Here is a 23,230-nt window from a genome sequence, read left to right as displayed (position 1 = left end):
CATTGCACTGGGTTATTTATATACAATAAAATATCATCAGCATAAAGTGAAACATGGTGGTGTGTACCTCTAATGGAAATTGGAGAGATTGTGGGAGAACCGCGGATAGCTTGTGCCAGTGGCTCAAGAGAAAGGGCGAATAACAGAGGGCTAAGAGGACAGCCTTGTCTTGATCCTCTCAAGACAGCAAATGGGGAGGAGCTAATTTTGCCCGTAAGTACTACGGCTGTTGGGTTTTTATACAGGACCTTAATCATATTAATAAACGGCAAACCAACCCCCATAACCTTTAGCACTGCCCACAGAAATGGCCACTCCAGGCGGTCAAAGGCCTTCATTGCATCTAGTGAAAGGACAGCAGCAGGGGAATTTAAATCTTGAGCATCATGTATAATGTGTAATAGTCTTCTAACATTATCTGTAGCAAGTCTAGACTTTATAAACCCAGTTTGATCGCTATGTACCAGTTCTGTCATATGGCCTTGAAGCCGACGGGCCAGTAATTTTGCGTAAATCTTCAAATCTGCATTTAAAAGCGAAAGAGGCCTGTAGCTGGCGCAATCAGCTGGATCCTTTCCTTTTTTAAGAAGCAGTGAAATTAATGCAGAATTAACATCCCTAGAAAATGATCCCTCTCTGACAGAATATAAAATCATATCCAGTAAAAGCGGGCCAATCTGGGGCCAAAAAGTAAGATAAAATTCGGGTGGTATTCCGTCTGGACCTGGTGATCTACCTTTACGCATGTCCCTAGCAGCTGTCTCGCACTCCTGTAATGTGATTGGTTGATCTAATTTTATGGCGTCATCATTACTGAGATGAGATAGTTTAACATCTTTCAGGAAATTATTGCAGACATCTTTATCGAAATTATTTTCCGAATTATATAACTCCTGATAGAAGGAGGCGAAAACAGCATTTACTTTCTTTGGGTCACATTGTATAGTGTTATTTTTGTCTTTAATGCAAAAGATATCAGCAAAGTGCTCATCCGTCCGAAGTTTCATTGCCAGTAAGCGACTGGGTTTTGAGGAGTTAAAATAATAAGTTTGTCTGGTTTTGTGCATGAGGAATTCTGAACGACGCCTCAGAAGAGAGTTAATCTCTTTTTTGATCAATTCCTTTTGTAGGGCTGTGTAATCATTAAAATTATGTTGCAGGGAAGCATCAAGGGACGTATATTTTAATTCTAAAGCTTCCAATTTAGCTGCACGAGCTTTGTTTTGTGTTGAGGCATATAAAGTGGTATTACTCCTTATAAAGCCTTTTACGGCCTCCCAAAGAATCCTTGGATCGAGAACAGAGCCAACATTAAAATCCAAAAATTCACTAAAATTTGTTTCAAACTGAGCTTTGAAAGACTCATCTCGCAGTAAAGAAGTATTAAGACGCCATCTGGGGGCTTTAGTGGAAAATGGGCGAACCGTGACTGAACAACATATGGGTTTGTGATCAGACCAGGTCACCGGAATGTAATGCGCATTTTGAATATTTTGAAATAAATCTTTTGAGGCAAAGATAAAATCTAGTCTCGAAAAGGATTTATGTCTCCCTGAGTAAAAAGAATAGTCTTTTAAAGAAGGGTTTAACAAACGCCAGATATCGACCATGCCCGTTTCGGATGCCCAGTGGCGCAACGCCTCAGATGCAAGATGTTGGTCTTTAGTCTCGCTGCCGCCTGTTCTGTCCATGCTGCTGTCCCACACCGCATTGAAATCAGCCCCAAGAACTAAGTGAAATCCTGTAAGATCAAGCAAGGATTTAGTTAATAGATGGAAAAAGGTACGATCAAATACATTAGGGGCATAAGCAGAAATAAGTGCAATGTTTTTCCCATCCATACAGATCTTTGCTATAGCTATCCGACCTGCATCATCTGCCCAAGAGTCAATCACATCAAATTTTAGTTTACGTTTACACAATACCATTACCCCTTTAGATTTTGTTGCTGCAGATGAAGTTGCAATAGAATGATAAAACTTATTGGCTAATCGACCCACATCTTTGCCCAATAAATGTGATTCCTGAATCATAGCAAAGTCTATATTTTTCTTACGAAAAAATTCTAGTACAGTGGTTCTTTTGTGCGGAACGTTCAGACCCCTGGCGTTGACTGAAATAAGGTTAAGAGCTGTCATATGCTAGAAGGCTTTGTGAAAAACAAAGAAAGAGAAAAAAAAAAAAGAAAGAGTTGTCCCAACAACAGCACGAGAGAGAACCGGATCCATAAAAGAGAAACACCCAAAAAAAAAATAATAATAATAAAAAAAAAAAAATAAATAAAAAAAAAAAAAAAAAAAAACGAAGAGGAAGGTGAGGAAGCTGAAACTGTCGAACCTTCCTGAAAATCCACAACTGGATAACTAACTCAGAGAACTTTCTGACCACTCAAGTGCGGCAGCGGCGCCACCCATCAGCAAACAACTGAACAGCAGTAGTGTGAACACATTAAAAACATCCGCCATATAACAGCGGTGCTATATCGTTAACGGACACGAAATCCACAGACCCCCCACCCAACATAACCTGCACACATGACTTATAACTCGGGCAGACAAAGAAGGAGAGAGAGGAGAAAAAAAAAAAAAAAAATTACTGTTACCAATATGCCCAGTCTACAAATTGTGATAAAGAATACCACTGCAAAAATAATATTAAAGGCAATAAATGAATAAAGTGGGAGACATGCAGTGAAGTATATTATAGATAGTGATGCGAGACAAACATCAAAAATAGTTAATATTAATAGTAAAAAATAATAAATAAAATAAAAACTCCAGCTTTATAAAATTCGGAATGCTAGTTTAAATGAACATCAGAGGAGAAACAGGAATAACGGACATATATTGTATATAATCATACCCGAATCAGTCTTAAGGTTTCAAAAGAAGAAAAAATATATGTAGGCCTATATGTAACAAATAAAAAATAAATAAATAAATAAATAAATAAAAAATAAATAAATAAATAATTAAATAAAGAACAGGGAGGAATATCACCGCTAACGTCAATGGCCGGGGATAAGAATGATTGTTCTGTTTAACGTTTTAGAGGTTTTTGATGCATATCAAGGCCTTCTTATGATCTTCAAAACGATGCTTAACTCCACCCGGCATTGTAAATGAAAGCACTGCAGGATAGCCGATGCCAAACGGGATTTTGGCTGAGTGAAGCAGGCATTTACACTCCAGGAAGGAATGTCTTCGCTCCTGCGTGGCCTTCGAGAAATCTTGATAGAAGCTTATCTTGTTGTTCTGCCAACGGACATCCCCGATTTCTCTAGCGAGTTGTCTCACCCGTTCCTTCTGTTGAAACCTCAAGAACCGCACGATGAATGGCCTTGGAGGGGCACCGGGCTTGGCAGGTAGTAACGACCGGTGAGCACGCTCCAGATCTAAGCCCCCTTGAAAGTCAGCATGAAGGATTTCGGGGAGAGTGGCCTTCAAAAACGATACAGCATCTTTATCCTCCACACGTTCCGGAAACCCATAAATGCGTAGATTAACTCGCCTGTCCCGATCCTCGTATTCAGTTAGTTTGGCGTTCAATTTTTCAACCTCCGAAGCAGAAGCCGGGGGGGCGACGCTGCGCTGCTTCTCCGCCTCCTCTAACATATCGAGACGCACCTCCGCGCTATTTATCCTGGTTAGCATGTCGGCCAGCTTACCCTCCATCGCCTCAACGGCTCTTCTCGTTTCTGTGACGTCCTTGCGAATATCTCCAAAGTGTTTAGCTTGCTCATCTGATAGTTTTTGAAGAAGCTCGTGAATTTTAGCAGTCGAGATGGACTCATCCGCATCTTCACGTGCTGGCGATACAGGAGAGGCGTAGGCAGCTTTTGAGCTAGCGGTAGCCCTAGCACTTTGCTGATGTTGAGACGCATTTTCGTTTTTCCGGGGATTTGGCATATCGAAAGTGGTTGACGCTTATTAAGGCAACTTGCGGGGGAAAAAAACAATGCAATAAACTGCGGATGCCTATATATTCACACAAAATGTTTTCTCGTGGCGCCGCAGCCCTCAACCTAAGCAGCCATCTTGCTCGGCGTCATCACGTGACTCTCCCGCCGAGACTTATTTTGTCCCGCAAAAATAAGTTATTAAAAATGCGGGAATTTTTTTTTCTGTAATTAATTAATCTTAGTTAACGCGTTATTTTTTGTGTAATTAATTAATCTCAATTAACGCGTTAAAGTCCTGGCTCTACTTATTATCAATATAAAAGTAATTGTGGCTAGATTTTTTTTTACTTTTTATAACAGTCTTGGGCATGTCAAACATTAGTAGCAACATTGGCTTTGATGCATTTTTAGTTTTTGTGCAGCATCAGATTAAACATTTTTCTCCCTAATTAGTTGTTGTAGACCATTAACCCTTTAGTTAGGCTTGTGCAAAAAAAGGCTTAGTTTCTGGCTTGTATATGGAGTTATATGGAGTATAACCTCAAATTATAGTGTTTGTGTGTGTGTGATTCTTGATTGTTGGTGGTTTTCCCTGTTGGGAAGAGGTAACATTTGTTATTTTTACAGTTGATCACTAGGTGGGACCATTAACCCTTTGGATAGGCCTGTGCAAGTTTCTGGCTTGTATATGAAGCTATATGGAGTATGACAGCATATTATATTGTGTGTGTATGTGTGTGTGTTTGAGAAAGAGAGAGACAGAGTGTGTGAGAGAGACCTTTGCGCACTTACCTTGATGTATTTCAGAAAATCAATGTACACCTCAGCTCTTAAAACTACATGGAGTAAACAAAAGTGTATTTATGCACCTGCTGCCTTTTTTACCTTGGTGGTGAAAGTATTCGGTTGTTAAGTGATGACGTAAGAAGCGCTGTTTCCGGGTCCAGGCCTCAACTCGCTTCACTTGAGAATATGACCTCAGCAGCCGTTTATGAGCATTGTTTATTCATATTGATAATTTAAGCTAAACGATTTCAATCTTACGATATACACAACAGTCTCCGTGCTCACAGTGTCCCAAACACAAATAATTTTTATATATTTTTTTAATATTTATATTTTCATTGTCTGTCTATCAGGGACTTCGGTATGGAGTTGAAGGTTAAGATTATAACTTTTTCGCTAGTATTCTATCACATTGTGAGTTTATATTAGCACCTTTTGTTGTTTTCTCGTGGTAACTGATAGAGCGTTTGGACACGGAAGCGCTGCTACGTGACGTCAGACCTAACAAGCGAATAGACTAAACAAAAGCAAAGTACGTGGATTTAAACACTTGCATGGCATCGTGCTGGTCATTTAATGGTGAGAAGAGCAGCAAGCAACTTGTACCAAAGTTTTAGAAATGATTATGCAGCTTGACCCCTCCAGCGAACTGCAGCTTATTTGAAGTTGGTATTGCATTTTGGTTCATAATACACTTCATAAATTTATAAATTTCATAAATTTAATGCAAAGTTGATTTTTTTTTTTTTACAGGATTTTAAGGTTTTAAACTGGCTTTACCATTAAGAAAAGACGAGTATTTCACATATAGGCCATCTGTACTTCTCACCATCAAAAGGCAGCATGTGCATAAACACACTACTTTTTTTTTATTGTTTACTCCATGTAGTTCTGAGAGCATGAGGTGTATATTTTTGATACTGTACATCAAGGTAAGTGCACAAAGGTCTCTCTCACACACTCTCTCTCTCTCTCTCTCTCTCTCTCTCTCTCTCTCTCTCTCTCTCTCTCACTCACACTCACACACACACACACACACACACACACTCTATAATTTGCTATTATACTCCATTTAACTCCATATACAAGCCAGAAACTAAGCCTTTTTTTGCACAGGCCTATCTAAAGGGTAAATGGTCCCACCTAGTGATCAACTGTAAAAAATAACAAATGTTACCTCTTCCCAACAGGGAAAACCACCAACAATCAAGAATCTCACACAAAGACTATAATTTGCTGTTATACTCCATATAACTCTATATACAAGCCAGAAACTAAGCCTTTTTTTGCACAGGCCTATCTAAAGGGTTAATGGTCCCACCTAGTGATCAACTGTAAAAATAACAAATTTTACCTCTTCCCAAAAGGGAAGAACCACAAACAATCAAGAATTAATGATTATATGGTGTCATGGCTTTGCAATCAAAAAATGTTGTTGGAAGTCAATGGGGCAAAAACAGCCACCAACAACAAATTAGGGAGAAAAAATTTAAATCTAATGCTGCACAAAAACTAAAAATGCATCAAAGCCAATTTTGTTACTAATATTTTACATGCCCAAGACTGTGATAAAAGGTAAAAAAATATCCAGTCCACAATCACTTTTTATATTGAATTATTTGTAATTTTGTGTGTTTTTTTTTTCCCAAATCAGTGACATCATTTACGAACTTGGTAATTAAAAAGTTAAAATCTTGGAATTTTTTTAAACATTTGGTAGTTTTGAACAGGACTGAGGTTGATTTAATAGTCATGCAAATTTAAAAAATATATATATATATTTATCTGGCACATTTTTGCAGCAGTATAATTTAGTGGATGTTTTCATCTCGAAAGGGTAGTGAATTGGCCCACAGTGTACCATTTAGTTTTTGAAAAAATTCAAAGCATTTTCCCAAAATATGGGTCAAAATAAGATTTGTCAACAAAAATCATTCCATTAGCTCAAACACAGAGAAAGTTGTGGCCAAAATAAGACTCAACTTTACCCCCTAGTGGACGAAAATGTCCCCAAAAACCCACAAGGGTTATATACAAGTTGTCTGTCTGGAATGCAGCATTAGATTAACGGTAATAAACAATAGTTACTCCAATTAAGAGCCATTCTATAAGATGACATTTCAGTACTTGACAAACGGACAGCGACTCCTAAGTAGCACTTAAAGCACAGCTACGTGCAACTGTGTTTAGTGCATTGTTATGAAATGCACGTGAAACAATAACAAATGATTACAAAATTACTCGTAAAAAACACTCTAAAAGCTCTAAAATCGGGAAACCCAGCCCAGGACTGTACAATTAATCAAAATAAAATATAAATTTTGATATGGGGTAATGCAGTTATAAAATCACAAAAGGCTGCATTTTAAGTTAGAAGAGCAGAAGTTCTAATTGGCTGTTAAATAAAATTATAAAGGGCAGTTGAACGAGTTATTTTTAGTTTATGACATACATTTAAAAGGTTCACCTAGTTTTGTGTTCATGTAATTTCCAACATTGTTTGGCAGACAATGTCAACAGATTTCAACAAATTTAAACAAAGCGTTTATAAACCTGTTATGAACTAAACACAGAAATTTAAATGTCACTGTTCAGTTTTCCACCAAAATAAAAGCCTGAGGGCCTAAAATTTGAAAGTAAATAAATTAAGACATAATAATTACAATAATTAATCTATCATTCAATCCTTCAAAATTGAAATCCTTCTTCAAGCCGCTTGTTCAAATACATTTTATGATTCATCCCTGAACCAAGCAGAAGTATATTTGGATTATGTACTTTGGGATGACTGTCCTGCAGGAAAATCCATTGATCATCTGTGTCTCTAGGAACTTTTATTGTCTTGGAAATCTTCTTATAGTCTTAGACTTTCTAAAGTAATATAGTAATTAATTCTCTATAGCTTTTGCTAGATCTCTGTTGACTTTGCCATTTTTGCTACAATCTTTGAGGGGTTGAGTAATTTTGATTGACTGTAGGTTATAATTGTGGAAAATTAAAATTGCATTTGTTGTAGTTTACATTCACCAATATATAACTTTACCCAGCTTTACTGTGAAAAAAGTACATTCAGGCCGAAAATCCTGTAGTGCATCTTTTTATTTTTATTCATTCTAGAACATGTAATTGTGTGACAATCAATGTTATAATGAAGAATACCATATTTTCTAATAGACTTTCAGACTGCAGTATCACTGAAGAAGGTTATAAAGCTCTGTCTTCAGCTCTGAGATCAAACCCTTCACACCTGATAGAGCTGGATCTCACAGGAAATGATCCAGGAAAATCAGGAGTGAAGCTGCTCAGTGATTTACTACAGGATCCAAACTGTCAACTCAACACACTGAGGTGAGACGTGATGAAATAATGTTAAATAAGTTATACATATGTAAATTATTTATATTATATATAAATGTTATTATATTTCACTAATTTAGTAAGGTACACAATTTGTTGTATCAATGTTCAAAATGGTCAAACACGAAAGATCAGATGCTGCAGCTGCTGTTTTGATGATAAATGTCAGCACAGTTTAGTTCTGTTAAAAGTTACAGGTTAATCAGACATTTTGGGTCACTAGATGTGCTGGTGTTCAGTAGTTTGGAGTTTTGATAGTTAACATTCATGATTGTGTTATTGTGGACATTTCTCATGAAAAACATATTCAATGTGATTTGTTATCCTGATTGTTTAAATGTCACTGAATGCACTGTACATTAACATTAGCTCAGATTCACAACACTGTAGATCACTGATCTAGAATAGAGTACTGGATTGCTCATGACGTCATGAAAGTGAAGCCACTGCACCGCCATATTAGTAATCCCTAGTGTGTGTGTAAACGTTATATTGAATTAATAGGAAATTGTATGATTTTAACAAGAAAACATCAGATAAGTCAGCCTTTTTAAATTACAGTAGCGAACATCATGAACATGATAAACATCAGACAGACACGACCTCAACGTATAACAAATGACAAAGTGCTCATTCTGAAATCTGATTTATGGTTTGTATACATGTATACCTTTATTCGCCTTGAACAGTTATTCATTGTTTATATAATTCTGTTATAGAGATTTATTTGTACAGTAGCTGCTAACTGCGAATGTTTCAACAAGGATTTCGTTAACAGCATTAATTTTGAAGCAGGTAATGATTTAAATGGTGGTTAAAGGTGCCATGTGCAAAAATTGAGGTAAAAATATCCATAACATGACCTACACGTAAGGGCGATGATGTCATTAAAAATATCAAGTTCTAGTGCTGCAGAGATATCAACCTTAATTAGCATTACTAGCCCCGGCCCGACAGGTGTCGTAATACCAGTTTCGGCCATGGGAGACGGTATGCGGGCAACATAACCACCAGCCAACCTGCAATACAGGAATAACTCTCATGGCTTGTGGGCATGCCTGAAGTTAATGTCAATCATGTGGAAAGTACAGCCCAGTACTTCATCTCAGTTCAGGGAAGAGAGAGAAAGGATGTCTCAAGCCCTTTGCAAGAGACCACCACACGCTACAGGGAAACAACCGCGCTCGGAATCACAAATCAAACCATCTTCGTGGTTTTTCTGTGCGTGAAAAAATTGATGTGTGGCGTGAAAGCGTGTGAAAAGAGTCAATTACATGTGTCTCATGGTGAATGCTTGAGAGTTGGCACATTAGTTCCCAAGCAGAATAAAGGACAGGTTGATTATTGCTGTTTAGCGTTTGTATTAATCTATGATGTGTCCCTGTTTGCGTACAGGGACATAAAAAATAAATTAAAAGTGATACGTGGACCGAGGTGTCTGATATTGTTCATTTTAAGTAAAGGATCCTAATATTTCATCCACAACAATATTTAATGAGGTTAACTTATAACTCCTTGTGGTTAGTCTGCACGAGATCAACAAGCTTGTTTGCTTTGCGGCCGCTTTAAATACAAAATAAGCATTCGATCTACGTTAGAACGTCTGAGCGCTCACAAATCTTTCTGCAGCATCGTGAGCAGAGCGGCAAGAGCGATTTTTTTTTTTTTTTTTTTTTTTTTTTTTTTTTTTTTTTTTTTTTTTGACGCTCTAGACGCCGGCGGTGTGAACGCATAGTTAGGCTTCGGCTATGGCTGTAGTGTTGTTGTGAAAGTGGGGCGGAGCATAGAGACTATGCCATTTCTCGTTTGTTACTCTAGAGGAGACCAATTCACTTTATTGAGGCATACTGCCCCCATCTGGTATGGAATGTGGAGTATGACTTGATTTTTTTTTGCCAAACATTACAGATGGCACCTTTAAATTATTAATTTAGCATTCAACATTTTACATGGAAACAGTAGATGTTAAAAGATATGCACGATCTTGGCGAGTCTGAAGTAGATGTTGCTCAATCAGGACATTAAAGTGAAAGTGCAAAAAAAAGTGACAGTGACGTGACATTCAGCCAAGTATGCTGACCCATACTCAGAATTTGTGCTCTGCATTTAACCCATCCGAAGTGCACACACACAGAGCAGTGAAAACACACACACACACTGTGAACACACACCCGGAGCAGTGGGCAGCCATTTATGCTGCGGTGCCCGGGGAGCAGTTGGGGGTTCGTGCCTTGCTCAAGGGCACCTAAGTCGTGGTATTGAAGGTGGAGAGAGAACTGTACATGCACCCCCCCCCACCCACAATTCCTGCCGGCCTGGGACTTGAACCCACAACCTTTAGATTGGAAGTACGAATCTCTAACCATTACGCCACGACTTCCAAATATAAAATATACACATCATAATTTATTCTGAGAAATAACTGAATACAGATAGTATGGACATGAAGCTTTATTTCAAGATGCTTAATTAAGTTTTTCTTTTCAGTATAGAGCAATTTTAACAGAAGCTATTTTATTATTCACTGTATATTGAAATCAATTTCTGAGTATAATAGGTTCATATTTAATAATTCCTGAATAATGATGTACATAAATAGGCTAGCCAGAAAGATCTTCAGATGCTTGAGAATCATGATCTTGTGAGATTTTGCCCCTGAGTTTTTTAAATTTACTTTTCTCTTGCACATTGAATTGATTCCAGCTTCATCTTCTCTTCTGCAGGTTTTTGGGTCCTGCTGCAGATGAAGGCTGTCAGTATTTGACTGGAATTGTGGGCAAAAACCCGTTACTCCTGAGAGAGCTGAATCTGAGTGGACATGAACTAGGAGACACTGGAGTGAATCAGATCTCTGCTCTACTGCAGGATAAACACTGTACACTCAACACACTGATGTATGTTTTTTTCATTGTTACAAGGACACTTTTAACCCTTAAAGACCGATATAGCTGCCCGCGGCTAAAAATAACTGTTGTTTTTTAATGTTGAATAACTTTTGAACCGCTAATCCAATCTGGATGCTTTAAAAAGTGATGTAAAGCACGTTTCGGAGATATCCTATTTATCTCTGGATATTCAGAGGAGCCGTAGTGCACGTGATTACGTCATCACATTTTGACAACATTGATTTGTCGGAAGAAACCAATGCTTTCGTTCCTCTGAGACAAACAGAAATGATTGTTGACGCGTAGTCCCACCCCATGAGCCAAGATGGGTTCAAACTGTACCATGTACAACCAATAAGTAGTCATTTGAACTACTACTTAACATATTGCTTTTAAAATATGAACAAACACAAAGTGAAAGTGAAGTCTGTCATGAGTGCATGCATACAAACGCCAACTAACACATTTGCATGAAAAAACTCTCTGAAAAAGCACAAAAACACACGACAGAGAACTTTGACATAAAACAAATCCAAACCAAGGATGAAACAGTGGTACATATCTGATAAAGCACTGGAATTTATGTCTTAGGTCGCTAGGCGATGTTCCGGTAAATTCAATTCTGACACATTACATCCATCGGATCTCTCATTTATATTATGTCTATTATACTTAAATAATTATACAAATATATAGTTAAAAAAGATAGTTTGCACTGTTATCTGTTGCATTCTGAGTATTTCTTACTCATTTTGTGTAGTTTATGAATCATTTCACAAACTGCCTATGCTATGCTTCTTGCTGCTGGGTGCTTTTTATGTGTCTTCGTCATCATCACCAGTATTTTTCAGCTGAGACATACTGGTAAATATTCAGAATAAAACTGCAGTGTTTTCTCTTCATGCAGTCTGAAGAACAACTGTATCACAGAAGGAGGTTGTCATGTTCTGGCTGCAGCTCTAAATTCAAACCCTTCAAATCTTACCGAGCTGGATCTGAGTGAGAATAAACTAGGAAACCCAGGAATGAAGATCATATTGACTCTGTTTGAAAATGTAAAGTGTAGACTGGAAAAGCTGAAGTAAGTATTTTAATAGTGTATCCCATTAATTACCCAGACTGCAGTGACTCACCAGTTTCATAGATTTGAAAATATTCATTATGGATTGAGATACATTTGGAAATAAAAACTAAATAAATGCTGTTTTATAAAGTTATGGAGAATTGTTCTATGTGGTAACACTTATAACTAAAGGTTATTATACGTTATTATAAGTCATTTATAAATTATTAGTTAATGAACTAATCATTTACAAAACATGACTACACATTCATAATTTATTAATAAGTGATAAGTTAACATTATAGTAATGTTTTATTAATTCTAAGTCACTTATAAGTTATTAGTTAATGGTGAATGAATCATTTACAAAACATGACTATACGTTCATAAATTATTAAGTGGTATGCTAACGATTTACAAATGTGTTGTAAGTTATCTTAAAAAATGATAAAATCATCAAATTCATGATTTGATCAATTCAACAAAGGCATCAGTAAAGTATTAGAGAAAGTTTAATACACTAGTGATTCTAAGAATCATGATGAAATTCTAATTGGATCTAAACATCTGTTAAAATTTTTTGCAGAATCTTTTATTCTTTAAAATCAGCAATAAATGCTGTCTGTAAGTGTTTAGAACCTCTCTACTACGGTGTTGGCCCATTCCTCACCTGATAAAGCTTCCAGATCAATGATAATCTTTGGTTTTCACATTGCCACAGTTTTCTTCAAATTCAACCAGAATGAGAATTAAATCTGGAGACTGAAAGGGACACTTAAAAACATTTGCAGCAGACATGATGCTGAACCATGGGTCCAAAAGGTTCCAGTTTGGTCACATTACTCGATAAAACATTCTTCCAGAGCTCCACAGGTCTACACAAATGAATTTTAGCAAGTTCAAGTTGGCCTTTTGTTCTTCTTGATCAAGAGTGGTATTTATTAAGATGCCTCGACATGAAGGCCATACTTGTCTAGTGTTCTTCTTACAAACTGCATTGAAATTGTTTTCCTCCTTTCATGGGGTCATCTTTGGCTGTACATTGCATGTTTTTCTCAGTTGCTCTGATTAAACATTTTATGATATTGTGTGTTTTCTTGAACACCCTCAAAGGTTTTCTGGTACAACACACTTTAACCCTCTAGAATCTAAGGGTACATGTGGAGTCTAAGGGTACTGGTACAACACATTTTAAGCTAAGAAATAAGGCTGAGGACTGTGTCTCTAGGAACATTTAATGTCTTGGAAATCTTCATATAGCCTTAGACTTTCTAAAGTAATATTTATTCTCTGTAGCTTTTCTATAGCTTTTGTGAGATCTCTGCTGACTTTGCCATTTTTGCTAAAATCTCTGAGGGCTTGAGTAATTTTGATTGCAACTGTAGGTTATAATTGTGGAAAATTAAAAGTGCAAAAATTTTTAATTGCATTTGTTGTAGTTTCAGTTCACCAATATATAACTTTACCCAGCTTTACTGTGAAAAGAGTCCATTCAGGCCCAAATTCGTGTAGTGCATCTTTTTATTTTCTTCATTCTAGAACATGTACTTGTGTGTGACAATCTGTGTTATAATGAAGAATAACATCTTTTCAAATAGACTTTCAGACTGCAGTATCTCTGAAGAAGGTTATAAAGCTCTGTCTTCAGCTCTGAGATCAAACCCTTCACACCTGATAGAGCTGGATCTCACAGGAAATGATCCTGGAGAATCAGGAGTGAAGCTGCTCAGTGATTTACTACAGGATCCAAACTGTCAACTCAACACACTGAGGTGAGACCTGATGAAATAATGCTAAATAAGTCATACACGTGAATTATATTATATATAAATATTAGTATATTATTTCTCTAATTTAGTAAGGTATACAATTTATTGCATCAAAAATGATCAAACATGAAAGATGAGATTCTGCAGCTTCTGTTGTTTAGATGATAAAGTCAGAACAGTTTAGTTGTGTTAAAAGTTACAGCTTAATCAGACATTTTGGGTCACTAGATGTGCTGGTATTCAGTATTTCGGTGCCTCAATAGTTAACTTATGATTGTGTTATTTTGGACAATGCCCATGAAAAATATTCAGTGTGAGGAGTTATCCTGACTGTTTAAGTTACTGAATGCACTGTACATTAATTTCCATCAAGCTCAGATTCACAACACTGTAGATCCCCGATCTAGTATAGAGAACTGGATTGCTCATGACGTCGTGAAAGTGAAGCCATCATATTGGTTATCCCTTGTGTGTGTAAATGTTCTATTGAATTAATAGGAAATTGTATGATTTTTATGAGACATCACATAAGTCAGCGTTTTTAAATCTGAAGTATCCCTGTACATTCTTGCAATGCAAACACTCAAGGGAATTTCCTCCACTTATTAAAAAGCTACGTTCATTACAGTAGCGAACATCATGAAAACGATAAACATCAGACAGACACGACCTCATCATATAACAAATGACAAAGTGCTCGTTCTGAAATCTGAAAAAAAGATTTATGCATCGTATACACTATCTTTATTCGCATTGAACAGTTATTCATTGTTTATATAATTCTGTTATAGTTTTTATTCGTACAGTAGGTGCTAACTGCAAATGTTTCAACAAGGATTTTGTTAACAGCATTCAGTTTGAAGCAGGTAATGATTTAAATGGTGGTTAAATTATTATCATACAACATTTTACATGGAAACAGTAGCTTATGCTAGTAAACATATTTGCGCAATTTTGGAGAGTATGAAATAGAGGTCTTCACGGGTCCAAAAATTTGTGCCTGAACCTGAAAGAGATCGGTAATGAACTACACTGGACCGACCCGGACGAGTCTATTATTTCAAAAGCTGGACCCGAACCCATCTGGAAGACAAAGCCCCGACTGGACCCGATTGCAACACAATACACCTTAAATTGCTATTGCAAGCCAATAAACCTGTTGCGAAAAATAAAACTTTTTGTCTTACCTAATTTAAGGAGCCATAATCTCTCTTTTTTGTACCTGACTGCCTGTGATGCATTACAATTCTCCGACAAGAAAGTTATCCATGTTATTCCGCTCGTTATTCCAAGTCCAAGCTCAATCCACTCATTTCAGCTTCAAAAGTCCACTTGATGTCACGGTGACGGATGACAAATGCAGCTGTGCACATGTACATTGTGACTTGAGTTAACTCGCATAGTGACTTAGACAACTATCGCTTGTTCAGTGCCATGGCCGCTCTGTCTATCATCTCTGTGCTCTCTGCTCTGCGTCGAGTCTGAATCTGACCACTAAAACTTTGATTAAACGGTTCATTTATATCATTATAAAAAAGGGAGAAAATGTAAAGTGCAGTTTGGCTGTCGAAGTCATTGTGTCCCTCACTGGTTGCCATAGAAACATGACACGCACTTGAGACTGCACATGCATGCTGGCTGGATCAACCTAAAACATGCTTTTTAACGCAATATGAGCCTCATAGAAAACACTCATGTTACAGTTCACCACAGATTTACTTGCTGATTTGAAATATATTAAATATGAGTCTGTCAAGTCTGCAAGCATTATTACCGTGTGTACACTTGCATTAACTCTGAGTCTGTCTGTGCGCTCTACTTGTAACGTCGGAGAGAGAGAGAGAGAAATTCCTTTTTTTTTTGGCTCACACTTTACTTTTCCTAATTTTACAAGTGGCAAGTTACAAAAAAAAACAAGCAGTGTCTGATCACAGCCGGGGGTTCCCCGAGTCCGATGACACCAGTCGCACGGGCATTACACACAATGTTAAACCGATTCGGACCTGACCCGTACCTGGCTGATCATTTAAAATATAGACCCGAACCTGTTCGGATCGACGGGTCTCGGGTGCACTGTGAAGACCTCTAGTCTGAAATAGATGTTGCTCAATCAGGACATTAAAATTATACACATCATAATTTTTTTCAGAGAATAACTGAGTACAGACAGTACAGACATGAAATTAAGTTATAATATATATATAAAATATAAATTAAGCTTTTTATTTTAGTAAAGAAAAATATTAACATAAGCTATTGTATGATTCATTGTATATTCAAATCCATTTCTGATACTAATAGGTTCATATTTAATAATTCCTGAATAATTACGTAATAAAGAAATAGGCTATATTTTGTGTTGGATCAGTTACCTGTGTCATCTGTGCCGAGCACTGATTTTAGGTCAGCGGTCTGCATTTGACTCAATGGTGCTCTCTTCTGGTAGGAAATAGTAAGACGGCTGATCAAACACTTCTGTTGGCTTCACTGCCTTTTGGCAGTTTAGAATGTGATGAGTGATCCAGTCATATATAGATCAGTGCTGTAGATCTAATACAGTAGATATATTGCAGGCCACAAACATGTGATGTGTGTCAGGAGAGGATCAGTGATACACACACACAAACACACCTGTCTGAACCTGCAGAATTACTGTTACATCATCAGAGACATCAGATAAATAAAACTATCCAGAGATGGTCTAAACCCAGATCATGTTCTCTGTGAGTGGATCAGCAGTCCAGTGCGTTACATGTGTAAACATAACACAGAGGTGGAGGCAGGCAAAAGTTCATTGAAAAAGGGGATGTTTATTAAAGGTTTACGTTGAACCAAAGAGAAAGGAAAGGTTACATTCATTTAAAACAGCCGATTTAGCCCCTGGTCCAGTTTTCCCTTTGTTTGCCACCAGAAGTCCTGTGCTTGCTTCCAGCGTCACAACAGCATTTATACCACTCTGCTCATTAAGAACAGGTTTAAGAATTCGGCACCTAATAAAAAAAGAGACGTAACACAAAACTCTTGGCCACTAGGGGCAGCCATAATTAGTACAAGCCATTACTTAAACCAAATAAAACTTCATGCACATGTAACACAGTGTTTGGTGAATTCTGCTTGATAATAATAGAAGAGCCGGCATAAAAAGATCAACTAAATATATCACTATGAATGCTTAGCTGTCACAAGCTAGTTCTCTCTTTGCTAACTTTCCTCATCTCCTGCTTAAAAGCCAGAAAGTTCTTCAGATTTTGGGAATCATGATCTAGTGAGCTTTTGCCCCTAAATTTATTTTAAATTTACTTTTCTCTTTCTCTTGCACATTGAATTGATTCCAGCTTCATCTTCTCTTCTGCAGGTTTTTGGGTCCTGCTGCAGATGAAGGCTGTCAGTATGTGACTGGAATTGTGGGTAAAAACCCGTTACTCCTGAGAGAGCTGAATCTGAGTGAACATAAACTAGGAGACACAGGAGTGAATCAGATATCTGCTCTACTGCAGGATAAACACTGTACACTTAACACACTGAAGTGAGTATCTTACATAATTTCACGTGTTACATGACTAGTAATGTTAAAGTCGTCTATTTTCTCATTTGAGTCTGACCCCACGTTATAAAGCTTGGAAGAGCCAGGACATTTTTAATATAACTGATTATATTTATCTCAAAGAAGAAATTCGTATACATCTAGGATGGCTTGAGGGTGAGTAAAACATGGGGTAAATTTCATTTTTCAATCTGGGGTTTCATGACCCTTTAAAACGAACTTCCCATCACCCTCACTGACTGTTACCTTGTTTGAAGCACTATATATATTTGTATAGTTGTATATATTTTTGTATAGTTCATCTCTCTATATTCTATACTATATACAGTATGTTTGTGTAAGAGATACTTGTAAAGTAAGTTGTTGTGATCAAACATTTGAAAGTTCTGCTAATACAGCAGGTCAAATACACAACCCAATATCCAATAATTTCAATTAATAATACCAAAAATACACAAACGAGTCTCTTTTATCCAGTGGGACAGAATTGTTTTCATTGAGTTTATTAATGGGACACAATAGAATAGTTCTGTGCTGCTGTAGCAGAACATATTCCTAGTGTTTATTGATGCTTCATATCATCTCTCTGCCACACATGAATTACTCACACATGAACATAACGTGTCTGATTCATTGTGTTTTTTCTTTCTGTCTTCAGTCTGTGTTATTGCAGTATTACAGAGAAACAGTGTGTCATCCTGACTTCAGCTCTGAAATCAAACCCATCACACCTGAGAGAACTGAACCTGAGTTGGAATGAACTACTAGGAGACTCTGGAGTGAAAAACCTCAGTGATCTACTGATGAACACACAATTCAAGCTGGAGAAACTAGAGTTAGTATCATTATACTCTACAGCAGTTACAGTCAGATTGATTTATCATACATCATTTATTTCCAAAAATGAATGTACCCTTGTGATCTTTAATGAAAATAACTATCACTTTCCCTCATAAACACATCTCTTCTCTTGTCTGATGATCTGAAGGAGGGAAAACCTGTCAGTCACATGAGATCACAGTAATAACAAACAATTATCAGCTGTTCATCAAAAACTCATGAATTCCTGACCTGCAGTTTTGTTTTTAAAGTGGTTTCACTCTGACATGCATCACGATAAGAACAAAATATGATCACAAAATCTTGTACTTGTTGACTGTAATCTACAATCTTAAAATATCTTGAATTAAATGTTCATTTCTGAACAGAATTGTCTTTATTTGTTACATTTAAAATCAATTTGAACATTTTAATGTTATTTTTAAGATGCTTCTGTAGTTGATCTTGTATCTTAATTACATTATAAATCACTAACCCCCTTTTTTTTGGTCTAACTAAAGATTCTCTAGACTTGAAATGTAACTAATATCCTCCATATCCTAGTTTTTTTAAGGCTGTGTAATTGTTTATTTATTCTTTTCAGGTTTTAGCATCATTTTATTTATTGCACTGTTTGATGTTTACTCATGATTAATTTAACTCACACATGAACATAACGTGTCTGATTCATTGTGTTTTCTCTTTCTGTCTTCAGTCTGAGTAGATGCAGTATTACAGAGAAACAGTGTCTCATCCTGACTTCAGCTCTGAAATCAAACCCATCACACCTGAGAGAACTGATCCTGAGCTGGAGTAAACTTGGAGACTCTGGAGTGAAACACCTCCGTGATCTACTGATGAACACACAATTCAAGCTGGAGAAACTAGAGTTAGTATCATTATACTATACAGCAGTTACAGTCAAATTAAAGATTACTGTTTACTTTCAGGTAAAGAAAAGAAAAGGCCAAGTCCCATACTCTGTATTTGTGATCTGCATTTAACACACACACACACACACACTAACCGTAGTAACGGGCTGAAGAATCACACGACAGGGTTTAGTGCAAAGTGAAGCCCCGGAGGCTGTATTTATTGAACGGTGCTCTGTGTAGTGCTGAATCCTGTAGTGTCCAGTGCTCGTCCTTGGTGCCACGTGATCCTGTTTGCCGGCCGGCTGAGTGCAAGGAAACTTGGTGTCCGGTGTTCGGGTGGCGGGCTGGTCGATCCGCAGCTTTCTAGAGCGACAAGAAACACAGCCTTCAGCCGCAGCGTTTATAGTCCTCTCCTTACCGCTTCAGCTGGGACCGATCAGCCCGCTGTGATTGCGTTCAGGTGAATCTCCCTCGTTGCCAGGGCGACGCTGATAGGTGCCCAGGACACGGCTCACACCGTGAACAGACACATGCACACACACTCACTCTCTCTCTCTCTCTCTCTCTCTCTCTCTCTCTCTCTCTCTCTCTCTCTCTCTCTCTCTCTCACACACACACACACACACACACACACACACACACAGTGAACACACACGCAGACACTGTAAACACACACACACACCGTAAACAGACACATGCACACTCTCTCTCACACACACACAGTGAACACACACACACACACCGTAAACAGACACGCACACTCTCTCTCTCTCTCTCTCACACACACAGTGAACACGCACACTCACGCACACTCACACACACACACACTCTCACACACACGCAAACACATACTCACACACACGCAAACACACACTCTCACACGCACTCTCACACGCACGCACACATACACACACACCTGCAGCGCTGAGGAACAGTTGGGTTCATTTCTTGCTCGAGGGTCTCATCTCAGTCAATCACCGGAGATCACAGTAATCCAGTTCATTTATGGACCATATACAGTATTGTTCAAAATAATAGCAGTACAATGTGACTAACCAGAATAATCAAGGTTTTTAGTATATTTTTTATTGCTACGTGGCAAACAAGTTACCAGTAGGTTCAGTAGATTGTCAGAAAACAAACAAGACCCAGCATTCATGATATGCACGCTCTTAAGGCTGTGCAATTGGGCAATTAGTTGAAAGGGGTGTGTTCAAAAAATAGCAGTGTCTACCTTTGACTGTACAAACTCAAAACTATTTTGTACAAACATTTTTTTTTTCTGGGATTTAGCAATCCTGTGAATCACTAAACTAATATTTAGTTGTATGACCACAGTTTTGTAAAACTGCTTGACATCTGTGTGGCATGGAGTCAACCAACTTGTGGCACCTCTCAGCTGTTATTCCACTCCATGATTCTTTAACAACATTCCACAATTCATTCACATTTCTTGGTTTTGCTTCAGAAACAGCATTTTTGATATCACCCCACAAGTTCTCAATTGGATTAAGGTCTGGAGATTGGGCTGGCCACTCCATAACATTAATTTTGTTGGTTTGGAACCAAGACTTTGCCCGTTTACTAGTGTGTTTTGGGTCATTGTCTTGTTGAAACAACCATTTCAAGGGCATGTCCTCTTCAGCATAGGGCAACATGACCTCTTCAAGTATTTTAACATATGCAAACTGATCTATGATCCCTGGTATGCGATAAATAGGCCCAACACCATAGTAGGAGAAACATGCCCATATCATGATGCTTGCACCTCCATGCTTCACTGTCTTCACTGTGTACTGTGGCTTGAATTCAGAGTTTGGGGGTCGTCTCACAAACTGCCTGTGGCCCTTGGACCCAAAAAGAACAATTTTACTCTCATCAGTCCACAAAATGTTCCTCCATTTCTCTTTAGGCCAGTTGATGTGTTCTTTGGCAAATTGTAACCTCTTCTGCACATGCCTTTTTTTTAACAGAGGGACTTTGCGGGGGATTCTTGAAAATAGATTAGCTTCACACAGACGTCTTCTAACTGTCACAGTACTTACAGGTAACTCCAGACTGTCTTTGATCATCCTGGAGGTGATCATTGGCTGAGCCTTTGCCATTCTGGTTATTCTTCTATCCATTTTTCTTCCACGTCTCTCTGGTTTTGCTCTCCATTTTAAGGCATTGGAGATCATTTTAGCTGAACAGCCTATCATTTTTTGCACCTCTTTATAGGTTTTCCCCTCTCTAATCAACTTTTTAATCAAAGTACGCTGTTCTTCTGAACAATGTCTTGAACGACCCATTTTCCTCAGCTTTCAAATGCATGTTCAACAAGTGTTGGCTTCATCCTTAAATAGGGGCCACCTGATTCACACCTGTTTCTTCACAAAATTGATGACCTCAGTGATTGAATGCCACACTGCTATTTTTTTGAACACACCCCTTTCAACTAATTCAACTAATTGCCCAATTGCACAGCCTTAAGAGCGTGCATATCATGAATGCTGGGTCTCATTTGTTTTCTGAGAATCTACTGAACCTACTGGTAACTTGTTTGCCACGTAGCAATAAAAAAATATACGAAAAACCTTGATTATTCTGGTTAGTCACATTGTACTGCTATTATTTTGAACAATACTGTAAATTGTAATACGGGATGCACGATCATGATTTTTCATGGCCGATTCCGATTTTTTTTTTTTTTTTCTTTAAACAAGAAATAAGAAAGAAGGAAAGTGTGCATAAACAAGATGTTTATTTGGTATTTAATAGGCCAAATTCGCTTTTGGCTATTGAAAACAGTAACCGTAAACATCTGAAATTAACGACAGTAACTGCACAGTAAGTAGACTATATTCAATACAAACACAGATGGTACAGACATCAGCATTTAGCTTTTGTTTCTGAATTGGGTTGAAACTACAGAGAACTGGCCTTAAATGAAAAGATTAACTGTAACCATGTGAAATTAAAGGCAATAACTGCATAGTCCTACAATCCAAAAAACACAATCAACACACATTCAATAAGATGTTTCTTAATCAGCATTCAGTATGAGTTTTAGTTTTTAAATTTTGTTTTAAATAAAAAAGGTCTTTACCAGTTAGAATAAATAAAAGTATGCTATATAAACACATTATTCCAAAATGTTAAAATCAAACAAAGATGCAAAGTGTTATGGTAATGATTCACTTTTTTTTTTTTTTTTTTTTTTTTTTTTTTTTTTTTTAATTGGAGCCAATGAAAAATAAATAACTATTGTCTCAAGTTAAAAAAACACAGATGTCAATCATTACCCTATTTTTCTTTAATTGGATGAATTAAACACTTTTTTTTTTCAGTCTGCTACAGCAGGTGATTTTTAAATCAAATTAAGTCAATTTAATTTTAAGGTAAAATAAAAATAATCATCCTATACAGAACTGACGTTTACTTCTGGCTTTTCAAACGTGTATGCAAGTTCTACTTTACAAAAAAACAAACATTTCAGTTTTGTCACAGTCTGTTTCTTTTCCCATCCAACACAAGTGAAGTTGAGCTGAACATCCCTTCCCTGTCTCCGCTTGTGCAGGGCACAGACAGGTAAAGATACCCTCGCGATAAAGAGACTTTTATTTTGTGCAGTCGGCTGTTCGCTTCCTGCGAACAGATTTTGAAATACTTCCACACAAATGACATGACAGCGAATTATTACAATGTAGTCTGTGCACGCGGGTGAACTTCCTGAAAAATCGGCCGAAAAAAGACCAAAAACCGGCCGATTGCCGATCGCGTATTTTAAGCAAAGACCGGCTGGATCCGATTTGAGGCCAGTCAACCATTACATTCCTAATTGTAATTCAGAAACAGTATTTATTGCACTGTATGATGTTAACACATGAAGAATTACTCACACATGAACATAACATGTCTGATTCATTGTTTTTTCTCTTTCTGTCTTCAGTCTGTGTGGATGCAGTATTACAGAGAAACAGTGTATCATCCTGACTTCAGCTCTGAAATCAAACCCATCACACTTGAAAGACCTGAACCTGAGCAGGAATCAAATAAAAAACACAGGACTGAATCACTTATGTGATGTACTGAAGGATTCACGCTGTAAACTGGAGAGATTGAGGTCAGTAACATTCACAGACAAGAATCAAAATAAAAAAAATCACTTTGTTTAACTCTTATGTGCTGTTCAAGGTCTTTTGAGACCCCAAATTATGTTTGCTGAAATAAAAACAAATGTTCCCTTTAT

The 23,230-nt window shown here is 37.4% G+C and overlaps 1 protein-coding gene across 1 annotated transcript in view; it reads left to right on the top strand.

Moving 5' to 3' along the window:
• LOC127987559 (uncharacterized) overlaps positions 1-23,230 on the top strand; it is a 1,718,354-nt gene that overhangs the window by 431,652 nt on the left and 1,263,472 nt on the right. The window contains exons 31-32 of the mRNA XM_052589927.1: positions 17,964-18,140; positions 18,840-19,013. Of these exons, the coding sequence (XP_052445887.1) occupies positions 17,964-18,140; positions 18,840-19,013 (351 nt within the window). The remainder of the gene's footprint in view (positions 1-17,963; positions 18,141-18,839; positions 19,014-23,230) is intronic.

This window comes from Carassius gibelio, chromosome B22 (genome assembly GCF_023724105.1).
Source record: "Carassius gibelio isolate Cgi1373 ecotype wild population from Czech Republic chromosome B22, carGib1.2-hapl.c, whole genome shotgun sequence".
NCBI classification, from domain to species: domain Eukaryota; kingdom Metazoa; phylum Chordata; class Actinopteri; order Cypriniformes; family Cyprinidae; genus Carassius; species Carassius gibelio.
This window is presented reverse-complemented; position numbering and strand designations above follow the sequence as displayed.